This window comes from Pseudophryne corroboree, chromosome 1, assembly GCF_028390025.1.
Source record: "Pseudophryne corroboree isolate aPseCor3 chromosome 1, aPseCor3.hap2, whole genome shotgun sequence".
In the NCBI taxonomy this organism is placed as follows: Eukaryota; Metazoa; Chordata; class Amphibia; order Anura; family Myobatrachidae; genus Pseudophryne; species Pseudophryne corroboree.
Window position 1 is genome coordinate 695,558,631 of NC_086444.1, and position 14,207 is coordinate 695,572,837.

General features: G+C 47.5%; 1 protein-coding gene across 3 annotated transcripts in view; it reads left to right on the forward strand.

The window, feature by feature from the left end:
- Positions 1-14,207, forward strand: part of MOB3A (MOB kinase activator 3A) — a 144,953-nt gene that overhangs the window by 86,395 nt on the left and 44,351 nt on the right. For all 3 annotated transcript variants that reach the window (XM_063914798.1, XM_063914797.1, XM_063914799.1), the window contains exon 3: positions 368-570. In XM_063914798.1, coding sequence (XP_063770868.1) covers positions 368-570 — 203 coding nt within the window. The remainder of the gene's footprint in view (positions 1-367; positions 571-14,207) is intronic.

Below are 14,207 nucleotides of genomic sequence, written 5' to 3' on the forward strand. Positions count from 1 at the left end.
CTAAAACCTTCTACACATTTCTCTGCGCCAGTATGCTACTTCAGGCACTCAGCGAATGAAAGCAATCTGAAAAAAATGTGGGATTATCTAGGTAGGAGATCTTTGAAATAAGACAGGGAGTAGTAGAAGATCCCAGAGAAAGTTCATAGAAAGGTCAAATGAAACAAAGAATTAAGACGTCAGTTTATGTGGAGGATTATGAAAGGCATGAGTTGCAGACAGCTTTATTTTTTGCATATGTGGAATGCCGTAATGTTTGTAAGCAGCCATTTTAACTACATTTGTGACCAATCGGACACATCGACAGTTTTTGAATTTTGTAAAGATAGGTCCATCTCACTTTCCTTCCTACTTTTTTCCATTACAGGTACTCCCTTCCCAAAGAATTTCCTACAGGTTGTGAAAAAAATACTGTCCAGACTTTTTCGGGTATTTGTTCATGTCTACATCCATCACTTCGATAGAATCATCCAAATGGGAGCAGAGGCTCATGTGAATACCTGCTACAAACACTTTTATTACTTCGTCACAGAGTTTAATCTGATTGACACCAAAGAGCTAGAGCCACTGGTAAGTTTCCATGTGCTTTCTCCCTTCTGTAGTCTCCCTAAACACCAGCATCTGTTAGTACTTCATGGACCTTTTTATAAAGGTAAAGCATTAGGCACTCCTTATGCAGATCTTTATGGGACTAGACTATTTCCTGAAATTTATTTCCTGCTACAAATATATCCACTTACCACTATCCTAGCCTAATGTAGTGCACAGAGGATGTTTTTATTTAGGAATAGTGTTTTGGCATGGCTGAGTACCTAGTACACTATTGGGCAACTAAAATGTAAAATGGATGAAAAAAGTAGCACAGTGGAGGAAAGTACACAATCTAGAGTGAAAAGACAGGCACAATACCTGCGCCATGCATTGTGTGACTGTATATCCGTTTCTTTGCGACAAGACTAATCTTAAGTACCTAGTACACACTATGTGAACTAAGATGCAAAATTGAGGAAATAGTGCAAAACGCTATTTTGTATTGGATTGGGACCTGGTATCAGCTACTCTCATTAGCTGTGTGATTTATTAATTTAAAATATTTTGCATTATTCATTAAAAGTATTCTCTGTTTCACAAATTAGTTTTGTATGCTTGGTGCTGTTTATTGATGTTAAAAGCTAAAGAGAAGAGAGCGCAAGCGGACTACACTAAAATTGAACAATTTTTAATCATAAAATATACACAATCATCACATAGTCAAATGGTATACATATACCTAATTGTAACAAAATGTAGCCAGTAAATATAAGTATAGGATCCGCACTAAACTTCATATACTTCCATAAAACCAGTGCACTATTAAATCATGAATATGAGCCGATATAATGGAGATCTTTAGATTAGAACCAATATGTCCTTTGATTCATCTAAGAATTGACAGCTGATGGTTAACGCTGATAATCTTATGTATCATCCACAGATCAGTCCCGTAATTGAAAATAGATGTATAACAAGTGCACTGTTATTTCGTGTTTTTTGTGAAGTTGAACCTCTATTTGTTAAACACCGAATACCGCACCAGTTCAATCTGCTGTTCTAATTAGTATAGCAGCGTGTTGGAATAATACTGCTTACCACTTCCTCGATGTACTGGCGGCACTGACAAGTGCTCAGGTGCCGCTAACTCCGGAGGCTATATCTCACACTCTCTCCCTGCCACAGCGTGTCAAACCACTGACCGCTTGCCGCCTCCAAAGATCATCCCACGGCACTGTAGATGTCCGAAACACCGCTGGCCTGGGGAGATAAGTTGACAGCCACGGTCCCCGTATTGCAGATGGAACCAATGCAGGTGGCTTTGCTCGGGCAGATTCAACCAGACGATGAATTGGAGCTTTAGCAGATGGAGGTCGTGGAAAGGTGGAAGTGGTCAAATAGAAGTGGTCGGATCCTAAGTCCAGCCCTGACGCGTTTCTCGACCGGCAATGTCTGGTCGTTTCCTCAGAGGGTTAGAATGATCCCATCCTTCTAGTTCACCATATTTAAAGGGATCCTGGGATATTCATTAGTACAGGCACCTGAACAGCACCTGTCTGGCTCACTATTAAGAGTGTGTGCAAGTGGAGTTATAATCATCTCCACATTTGGATCCAGCAGTCTAAAATATACATATGTATACATTCATTTCTATCAGAAACATTTAATTAACATACATAAACAAATAAGTACAAAAAAATAAAATACCATAAAATAAAGCTGATAGATATTATTAATTCATTATTGCTATTGTTTGCAGAGAAGGAGACAGCAGTATAAAAATGTGAAGGATATATACGTGTACGGCAGTATACATACACATATATTCATAGAGTATACCAAAACATGCTTATCATATGCAAGTAAATAAATAATAAATAAATTGATATAACTAAAGTAATCATTGATTAGACAAGTTCCTTTTAGTTAGACATAACCCTTCCAGTAGTCAGTGTTAAATAGACCATATTCATGGTGAAGATGTTACCCCCATTCACCTAGAAAGATATTTACACTCAAATTTGTCCGACCATAGGAACATCCGTATATTTATGTCTTATCTATGAAATAAGTATGGAAAAAAATAAATAGTATATATATTCTACAGACCCAAAAAAACAACAAATAGAATAGAACCAAAGCTTAAAAAAATTATTAAATTAAGAAATTAGGTATAGTATATACCTAATCACTGTTTTCTCTGACGTCCTAAGTGGATGCTGGGACTCCGTAAGGACCATGGGGAATAGCGGCTCCGCAGGAGACTAGGCACAACTAAAAGAAAGCTTTTGGTCTAACTGGTGTGCACTGGCTCCTCCCTCTATGACCCTCCTCCAGACTTCAGTTAGAATCTTGTGCCCGGCTGAGCTGGATGCACACTAGGGGCTCTCCTGAGCTCCTAGAAAAGAAAGTATATTTTAGGTTTTTTATTTTCAGTGAGATCTGCTGGCAACAGACTCACTGCTACGAGGGACTAAGGGGAGAAGAAGCGAACCTACCTGCTTGCAGCTAGCTTGGGCTACTGGACACCATTAGCTCCAGAGGGATCGAACACAGGGCCCGACCTCGATCGTCCGGTCCCGGAGCCGCGCCGCCGTTCCCCTTACAGAGCCAGAAGCATGAAGATGGTCCTGAAAATCGGCGGCAGAAGACTTCGGTCTTCAACAAGGTAGCGCACAGCACTGCAGCTGTGCGCCATTGCTCCTCATGCACACCTCACACTCCGGTCACTGATGGGTGCAGGGCGCTGGGGGGGGGCGCCCTAAGCAGCAATATTAATACCTTGGCTGGCAAATAATCACAATATATAGTCCCAGAGGCTATATATGTGAAAAATACCCCTGCCAGAATCCATAAAAAAAGCGGGAGAAAGTCCGCCGAAAAAGGGGCGGGGCTATCTCCCTCAGCACACTGGCGCCATTTCTCCCTCACAGCTCCGCTGGAAGGATCGCTCCCAGGCTCTCCCCTGCAGTTTCAAGCTACAAAGGGTAAAAAAGAGAGGGGGGGCACTAAATTTAGGCGCTGCAATATATATTTAAGCAGCTATAAGGGATAATCACTCAGTTATAGTGTTCATCCCTGTGTTATATAGCGCTCTGGTGTGTGCTGGCATACTCTCTCTCTGTCTCCCCAAAGGGCTTTGTGGGGTCCTGTCCTCTATCAGAGCATTCCCTGTGTGTGTGTGCGGTGTGTCGGTACGGCTGTGTCGACATGTTTGATGAGGAGGCTTATGTGGAGACGGAACAGATGCCGATAAATGTGATGTCACCCCCTGCGGGGCCGACACCTGAGTGGATGGTTATGTGCAAGGAATTACGTGACAGTGTCGACTCCTTACATAAAAGGTTTGACGACATACCAAATATGGGACAGCCGGCTTCTCAGCCTGTGCCTGCCCAGGCGTCTCAAAAGCCATCAGGGGCTCTAAAACGCCCGCTACCTCAGATGGCAGACACAGATGTCGACACGGATACTGACTCCAGTGTTGACGACGATGAGAATAATGTAACTTCCAATAGGGCCACACGTTACATGATTTAGGCTATGAAAAATGTGTTGCACATTTCTGATGTTACCCCAGGTACCACAAAAAAGGGTATTCTGTTTGGAGAGAAAAAACTACCAGTAGTTTTTCCTCCATCTGAGGAATTAAATTAAGTGTGTGAAGAAGCGCGGGCTTCCCCCGATAAGAAACTGGTAATTTCTAAAAGGTTACTAATGACGTACCCTTTCCCGCCAGAGGATAGGTCACGTTGGGAAACATCCCCTAGGGTGGATAAAGCGCTCACACGCTTGTCAAAGAAGGTTGCACTACCGTCTCCGGATACGGCCGCCCTAAAGGAACCTGCTGATAGAAAGCAGGAGGCTATCCTGAAGTCTGTATATACACACACAGGTATTATACTGAGACCAGCTATTGCTTCAGCATGGATGTGCAGTGCTGCAGCTGCGTGGTCAGATTCCCTGTCGGAAAATATTGATACCCTAGACAGGGACATAATATTGCTAACCGTAGAGCATATTAAAGACGCTGTCTTATACATGAGAGATGCACAGAGGGATATTTGCCGGCTGGCATCTAAAATAAGTGCAATGTCCATTTCTGCCAGGAGAGGGTTATGGACTCGGCAGTGGACAGGTGATGCAGATTCTAAAAGGCACATGGAAGTTTTGCCTTATAAGGGTGAGGAGTTGTTCGGGGATGGTCTCTCGGACCTCGTTTCCACAGCAACAGCTGGGAAGTCAGCATTTTTACCCCATGTTCCCTCACAGCCAAAGAAAGCACCGTATTATCAGGTACAGTCCTTTCGGCCCTTAAGGGCAAGCGGGTTAAAGGCGCGTCCTTTCTGCCCAGAGGCAGAGGGAAAAAGCTGCAACATACAGCCAGTTCCCAGGAGCAATAGTCCTCCCCCGCTTCCTCCAAGTCCACCACATGACGCTGGGGCTCCACAGGCGGAGCCAGGTACGGTGGGGGCCCGTCTCAAAAACTTCAGCAATCAGTGGGCTCGCTCATGGGTGGATCTCTGGATCCTTCAAGTAGTATCTCAGGGGTACAAGATGGAATTCGAGACGTCTCCCCCCCGCCGTTTCCACAAATCTGCCTTGCCAACAACTCCCTCAGGCAGGGAGGCAGTGCTAGAGGCAATTCACAAGCTGTATTCCCAGCAGGTGATAGTCAAGGTGCCCCTACTTCAACAAGGACGGGGTTACTGTTCCACAATGTTTGTGGTACCGAAACCGGACGGTTCGGTGAGACCCATTTTAAATTTGAAATCCTTGAACACATATATAAAAAAATTCAAGTTCAAGATGGAATCGCTCAAGGCGGTTATTGCAAGCCTGGACGAGGGGGATTACATGGTATCACTGGACATCAAGGATGCTTACCTGCATGTCCCCATTTACCATCCTCACCAGGAGTACCTCAGATTTGTGGTACAGGATTGTCATTACCAATTCCAGACGTTCCCGTTTGGTCTATCCACGGCTCCGAGGGTATTTACCAAGGTAATGGCCGAAATGATGATACTCCTTCGAAAGAAGGGAGTTTTAATTATCCCGTACTTGGACGATCTCCTTATAAAGGCGAGGTCCAGGGAGCAGTTGTTGGTCGGGGTATCACTATCTCGGGAGGTGCTTCAACAACACGGCTGGATTCTAAATATTCCAAAGTCACAGCTGGTCCCTACGACACGTCTACTGTTCCTGGGGATGGTTCTGGACACAGAACAGAAAAAAGTTTCTCCCGGAGGAGAAGGCCAAGGAGCTGTCATCTCTAGTCATAGGCCTCCTAAAACCAAAACAGGTGTCGGTGCATCACTGCACGCGGATCCTGGGAAAAATGGTAGCTTCCTACGAAGCAATTCCATTCGGCAGGTTCCATGCAAGAACCTTTCAGTGGGACCTGTTGGACAAGTGGTCCGGATCGCATCTTCAGATGCATCGGCTGATAACCCTGTCTCCAAGGACCAGGGGGTGTCTGCTGTGGTGGCTGCAAAGTGCACATCTGCAAGAGGGCCGCAGATTCGGCATACAGGACTGGGTCCTGGTGACCACGGATGCCAGCCTTCGAGGCTGGGGGGCAGTCACACAGGGAAGAAACTTCCAAGGACTATGGTCAAGTCAGGAGACTTCCCTACACATAAATATTCTGGAACTGAGGGCCATTTTCAATGCCCTAAGTCAGGCAAAACCCCTGCTTCAAAACCAGCCGGTACTGATCCAGTCAGACAACATCACGGCAGTCGCCCATGTAAACCGACAGGGCGGCACAGGAAGCAGGACGGCAATGGCAGAAGCCACAAGGATTCTCCGATGGGCGGAAAATCACGTGTTAGCACTGTCAGCAGTGTTTATTCCGGGAGTGGACAACTGGGAAGCAGACTTCCTCAGCAGGCACGACCTCCACCCGGGAGAGTGGGGACTTCATCCAGAAGTCTTCCAACTGATTGTAAACCGTTGGGAAAGGCCACAGGTGGACATGATGGCGTCCCACCTAAAAAAAAAAGCTAGAAAGATATTGCGCCAGGTCAAGAGACCCTCAGGCGATAGCTGTGGACGCTCTAGTGACACCGTGGGTGTACCGGTCGGTTTATGTGTTCCCTCCTCTTCCTCTCATACCAAAGGTACTGAGGATAATAAGGAGAAGAGGAGTAAGAACTATACTCATTGTTCCGGATTGGCCAAGAAGAGCTTGGTACCCGGAACTTCAAGAAATGATCTCAGAGGACCCATGGCCTCTGCCGCTCAGACAGGACCTGCTGCAGCAGGGGCCCTGTCTGTTCCAAGACTTACCGCGGCTGCGTTTGACGGCATGGCGGTTGAACGCCGGATCCTGAAGGAAAAGGGCATTCCGGAGGAAGTCATACCTATGCTGATTAAAGCAGGGAAAGAAGTGACCGCAAACCATTATCACCGCATTTGGCAAAAATATGTTGCGTGGTGTGAGGCCAGGAAGGCCCCAACGGAGGAATTTCAGCTGGGCCGTTTTCTGCACTTCCTACAGTCAGGGGTGACAATGGGCCTAAAATTGGGTTCCATTAAGGTCCAGATGTCGGCTCTATCGATTTTCTTCCAGAGAGAACTGGCTTTACTACCTGAAGTTCAGACTTTTTTTAAGGGAGTGCTGCATATTCAGCCCCCTTTTTTTGCCTCCAGTGGCACCTTGGGATCTCAACGTGGTGTTGGATTTCCTAAAGTCACATTGGTTTGAGCCACTTAAAACCGTGGAATTGAAATATGTCACGTGGAAAGTGGTCATGTTGTTGGCCTTGGCTTCGGCCAGGCGTGTATCAGAATTGGCGGCTTTGTCATGTAAAAGCCCTTATCTGATTTTCCATATGGATAGGGCAGAATTGAGGACTCGTCCCCAGTTTCTCCCTAAGGTGGTATCAGCCTTTCATCTGAACCAACCTATCGTGGTGCCTGCGGCTACTAAAGACTTGAAGGCTTCCGGGTTGTTGGACGTAGTCAGGGCCCTGAAAATTTATGTTTCCAGGACAGCTGGAGTCAGAAAGACTGACTCGCTATTTATCCTGCATGCGCCCAACAAGTTGGGTGCACCTGCTTCAAAGCAGACTATTGCTCGCTGGATCTGTAGTACGATTCAGCTTGCACATTCTGCGGCTGGACTGCCGCATCCTAAATCAGTGAAAGCCCATTCCACGAGGAAGGTGGGCTCTTCTTGGGCGGCTGCCCGAGGGGTCTCGGCTCTACAACTTTGCCGAGCAGCTACTTGGTCGGGGTCAAACACATTTTGCTAAATTCTACAAGTTTGACACCCTGGCTGAGGAGGACCTAGAGTTTGCCCATTCGGTGCTGCAGAGTCATCCGCACTCTCCCGCCCGTTTGGGAGCTTTGGTATAATCCCCATGGTCCTTACGGAGTCCCAGCATCCACTTAGGACGTCAGAGAAAATAAGATTTTACTCACCGGTAAATCTATTTCTCGTAGTCCGTAGTGGATGCTGGGCACCCATCCCAAGTGCGGATTGTCTGCAACACTTGTATATAGTTATTGTTTAACTAAAGGGTTATTGTTGAGCCATCTGTTGAGAGGCTCAGTTATTGTCATACTGTTAACTGGGTATTGTATCACGAGTTATACGGTGTGGCTGGTATGAGTCTTACCCGGGATTCAAAATCCTTCCTTATTGTGTCAGCTCTTCCGGGCACAGTATCCTAACTGAAGTCTGGAGGAGGGTCATAGAGGGAGGAGCCAGTGCACACCAGTTAGACCAAAAGCTTTCTTTTAGTTGTGCCCAGTCTCCTGCGGAGCCGCTATTCCCCATGGTCCTTACGGAGTCCCAGCATCCACTACGGACTACGAGAAATAGATTTACCGGTGAGTAAAATCTTATTTTCTCTGACGTCCTAGTGGATGCTGGGACTCCGTCAGGACCATGGGGAATAGCGGCTCCGCAGGAGACAGGGCACAAAATTTAAAAGTTTGACCACTAGGTGGTGTGTACTGGCTCCTCCCCCTATGACCCTCCTCCAAGCCTCAGTTAGGTTTTTGTGCCCGTCCGAGCAGGGTGCAATCTAGGTGGCTCTCCTAAAGAGCTGCTTAGAAAAAGTTTGTTAGGTTTTTTATTTTCAGTGAGTCCTGCTGGCAACAGGCTCACTGCAACGAGGGACTTAGGGGAGAAGAAGTGAACTCACCTGCGTGCAGGATGGATTTGCTTCTTAGGCTACTGGACACTAGCTCCAGAGGGACGATCACAGGTACAGCCTGGATGGGTCACCGGAGCCGCGCCGCCGACCCCCTTGCAGATGCCGAATAGAGAAGAGGTCCAGAAACCAGCGGCAGAAGACGTCTCAGTCTTCATGAGGTAGCGCACAGCTGCTCTCCGCACACTTCACACCAGCGGTCACTGAGGGTGCAGGGCGCTGGGGGGGGCGCCCTGGGCAGCAATGTAATATACCTATTCAGGCTAAAATATATCACATATAGCCCCTGGGGCTATATGGATGTATTTAACCCCTGCCAGGTTCCAAAAAAACCGGGAGAAGAAGCCCGCCGAAAAGGGGGCGGGGCCTATTCTCCTCAGCACACAACGCCATTTTCCTGCCCAGCTCCGCTGCGAGGAAGGCTCCCAGGACTCTCCCCTGCACTGGACTACAGAAACAGGGTAAAAACAGAGAGGGGGGGCACTTATTGGCGATATTTATAATATTTGAGCTGCTATAAAGGGAACACACTTATTAAGGTTGTCCCTATATATATATTTATAGCGCTTGGGTGTGTGCTGGCAAACTCTCCCTCTGTCTCCCCAATGGGCTAGTGGGGTCCTGTCTTCTATCAGAGCATTCCCTGTGTGTCTGCTGTGTGTCGGTACGTGTGTGTCGACATGTATGAGGACGATGTTGGCGTGGAGGCGGAGCAATTGCCTGTAATGGTGATGTCACCCCCTAGGGAGTCGACACCAGAATGGATGGCTTTGTTTATGGAATTACGGGATAGTGTCAGCACGCTACAAAAGTCAGTTGACGACATGAGACAGCCGGCAAACCAGTTAGTACCTGTCCAGGCGTCTCAGACACCGTCAGGGGCTGTAAAACGCCCTTTACCTCAGTCGGTCGACACAGACCCAGACACTGACACTGAATCCAGTGTCGACGGTGAAGAAACAAACGTATTTTCCAGTAGGGCCACACGTTATATGATCACGGCAATGAAGGAGGCTTTGCATATCTCTGATACTGCAAGTACCACAAAAAGGGGTATTATGTGGGGTCTGAAAAAACTACCTGTAGTTTTTCCTGAATCAGAGGAATTGAATGACGTGTGTGATGAAGCGTGGGTTACCCCTGATAAAAAACTGCTAATTTCAAAGAAGTTATTGGCATTATACCCTTTCCCGCCAGAGGTTAGGGCGCGCTGGGAAATACCCCCTAGGGTGGACAAGGCGCTCACACGTTTATCCAAACAAGTGGCGTTACCGTCTCCTGATACGGCCGCCCTCAAGGATCCAGCTGATAGGAGGCTGGAAAATACTCTAAAAAGTATATACACACATACTGGTGTTATACTGCGACCAGCAATCGCCTCAGCCTGGATGTGCAGTGCTGGGGTGGCTTGGTCGGATTCCCTGACTGAAAATATTGATACCCTGGATAGGGACAGTATTTTATTGACTATAGAGCAATTAAAGGATGCGTTCCTTTATATGCGAGATGCACAGAGAGATATCTGCACTCTGGCATCAAGAGTAAGTGCGATGTCCATATCTGCCAGAAGAAGTCTATGGACACGACAGTGGTCAGGCGATGCGGATTCCAAACGGCATATGGAAGTATTGCCGTATAAAGGAGAGGAATTATTTGGGGTCGGTCTATCGGATTTGGTAGCCACGGCAACAGCCGGGAAGTCCACCTTTTTACCTCAAGTCCCCTCCCAACAGAAAAAGCCGCAGTCTTTTCAGCCGCAGTCCTTTCGTTCCTATAAGAACAAGCGAGCAAAAGGACATTCATATTTGCCCCGAGGCAAAGGAAAGGGTAAGAGACTGCACCAAGCAGCCCCTTCCCAGGAGCAGAAGTCCTCCCCGGCTTCTGCAAAGGCCTCAGCATGACGCTGGGACCTTACAAGCGGACTCAGGGGCGGTGGGGGGTCGCCTCAAGAATTTCAGCGCACAGTGGGCTCACTCGCAGGTGGACCCCTGGATCCTGCAGGTAGTATCTCAGGGTTACAGGTTGGAATTCGAGAAGTCTCCCCCTCGCCGGTTCCTAAAGTCTGCTTTGCCAACGTCTCCCTCCGACAGGGCGACGGTATTGGAAGCCATTCACAAGCTGTATTCTCAGCAGGTGATAGTCAAGGTACCCCTTCTACAACAGGGAAAGGGGTATTACTCCACGCTATTTGTGGTACCGAAGCCGGACGGCTCGGTAAGACCTATTCTAAATCTGAAATCTCTGAACCTGTACATACAAAAATTCAAGTTCAAGATGGAGTCACTCAGAGCAGTGATAGCGAATCTGGAAGAGGGGGATTTTATGGTGTCCTTGGACATCAAGGATGCTTACCTTCATGTCCCAATTTGCCCTTCACACCAAGGGTACCTCAGGTTCGTGGTACAAAACTGTCATTATCAGTTTCAGACGCTGCCGTTTGGATTGTCCACGGCACCCAGGGTCTTTACCAAGGTAATGGCCGAAATGATGATTCTTCTTCTAAGGGAAGGCGTATTAATTATCCCTTACTTGGACGATCTCCTGATAAGGGCAAGATCCAGAGAACAGCTGGAGGTCGGAGTAGCACTAACTCAAGTAGTGCTCCAACAGCACGGGTGGATTCTGAATTTTCCAAAATCCCAACTGATCCCGACGACACGTCTGCTGTTCCTAGGGATGATTCTGGACACTGTTCAGAAAAAGGTATTTCTTCCGGAGGAGAAAGCCAGGGAGTTATCCGAACTAGTCAGGAACCTCCTAAAACCAGGGACAGTGTCTGTGCATCAATGCACAAGAGTCCTGGGAAAAATGGTGGCTTCTTACGAAGCGATTCCATTCGGCAGATTCCATGCACGAATTTTTCAGTGGGATCTGCTAGACAAATGGTCCGGATCGCATCTGCAGATGCATCAGCGGATAAAATTGTCGACAAGGACAAGGGTCTCTCTGCTATGGTGGTTGCAGAGTACTCATCTGTTAGAGGGCCGCAGATTCGGCATACAGAACTGGGTCCTAGTGACCACGGATGCCAGCCTGAGAGGCTGGGGAGCGGTCACACGAGGAAGAAACTTCCAGGGCGTGTGGTCAAGCCTGGAAACGTCTCTTCACATAAATATACTGGAGCTAAGAGCAATCTACAATGCTCTAAGCCTGGCAAAACCTCTGCTTCAGGGTCAGCCGGTGTTGATCCAGTCGGACAACATCACGGCAGTCGCCCACGTAAACAGACAGGGCGGCACAAGAAGCAGGAGGGCAATGGCAGAAGCTGCAAGGATTCTTCGCTGGGCGGAAAATCATGTGATAGCACTGTCAGCAGTGTTCATTCCGGGAGTGGACAACTGGGAAGCAGACTTCCTCAGCAGACACGATCTTCACCCGGGAGAGTGGGGACTTCATCCAGAAGTCTTCCACATGATTGTGGTCCATTGGGAAAGACCAATGGTGGACATGATGGCGTCCCGCCTCAACAAAAAACTGGACAGGTATTGCGCCAGGTCAAGAGACCCTCAGGCAATAGCTGTGGACGCTCTGGTAACACCATGGGTGTACCAGTCAGTGTATGTGTTCCCTCCTCTGCCTCTCATACCCAAGGTACTGAGAATTATACGGCAAAGGGGAGTAAGAACGATACTCGTGGCTCCGGACTGGCCAAGAAGGACTTGGTACCCGGAACTTCAGGAGATGCTCACGGAAGATCCGTGGCCTCTACCTCTAAGAAGGGACCTGCTTCAGCAGGGACCGTGTCTATTCCAAGACTTACCGCGGCTGCGTTTGACGGCATGGCGGTTGAACGCCGGATCCTAAGGGAAAAAGGCATTCCGGAAGAGGTCATCCCTACCCTGGTCAAAGCCAGGAAGGAGGTGACTGCACAACATTATCACCGCATTTGGAGAAAATATGTTGCATGGTGTGAGGCCAGGAAGGCCCCGACAGAGGAATTTCAACTGGGTCGATTCCTACATTTCCTGCAAACAGGATTATCTATGGGCCTCAAATTAGGGTCCATTAAGGTTCAAATTTTGGCCCTGTCGATATTCTTCCAGAAAGAATTGGCTTCAGTTCCTGAAGTTCAGACTTTTGTAAAAGGAGTACTACATATACAGCCCCCGGTTGTGCCCCCAGTGGCACCGTGGGATCTCAATGTAGTTTTGGATTTTCTCAAATCCCATTGGTTTGAGCCACTCAAATCGGTAGATTTGAAATATCTTACATGGAAAGTAACCATGCTACTGGCTCTGGCTTCAGCCAGGAGAGTGTCAGAATTGGCAGCTTTATCATATAAAAGCCCATATCTGATTTTCCATTCGGACAGGGCAGAATTGAGGACGCGTCCTCATTTTCTGCCTAAGGTGGTGTCAGCGTTTCACCTGAACCAGCCTATTGTGGTGCCTGCGGCTACTAGCGATTTGGAGGATTCCAAGTTGCTGGACGTTGTCAGAGCATTGAAAATATATATTTCAAGGACGGCTGGAGTCAGAAAATCTGACTCGCTGTTTATACTATATGCACCCAACAAGCTGGGTGCTCCTGCTTCTAAGCAGACGATTGCTCGTTGGATTTGTAGCACAATTCAACTGGCACATTCTGTGGCAGGCTTGCCACAGCCTAAATCTGTCAAGGCCCACTCCACAAGGAAGGTGGGCTCATCTTGGGCGGCTGCCCGAGGGGTCTCGGCATTACAACTCTGCCGAGCAGCTACGTGGTCAGGGGAGAACACGTTTGTAAAATTCTACAAATTTAATACCCTGGCTAAGGAGGACCTGGAGTTCTCTCATTCGGTGCTGCAGAGTCATCCGCACTCTCCCGCCCGTTTGGGAGCTTTGGTATAATCCCCATGGTCCTGACGGAGTCCCAGCATCCACTAGGACGTCAGAGAAAATAAGATTTTACTTACCGATAAATCTATTTCTCGTAGTCCGTAGTGGATGCTGGGCGCCCATCCCAAGTGCGGATTGTCTGCAATACTTGTACATAGTTATTGTTACAAAAAAATCGGGTTGTTTATTGTTGTGAGCCATCTTTTCAGAGGCTCCTACGTTATCATACTGTTAACTGGGTTCAGATCACAAGTTGTACGGTGTGATTGGTGTGGCTGGTTTGAGTCTTACCCGGGATTCAAAATCCTTCCTTATTGTGTACGCTCGTCTGGGCACAGTATCCTAACTGAGGCTTGGAGGAGGGTCATAGGGGGAGGAGCCAGTACACACCACCTAGTGGTCAAACTTTTAAATTTTGTGCCCTGTCTCCTGCGGAGCCGCTATTCCCCATGGTCCTGACGGAGTCCCAGCATCCACTACGGACTACGAGAAATAGATTTATCGGTAAGTAAAATCTTATTATGTCTAAACAGTTATATAAATAGATACCCAAAATAAAATAAATACTAATAATAAAGAAAACTGAATAGATGTAAATGCATAAATGAAATACCCATTCATCATAAATGAGGGACACAGAGAACCTGTATATATTTTTTATATATTCTGTATGTTATATACTGGGTCGAGA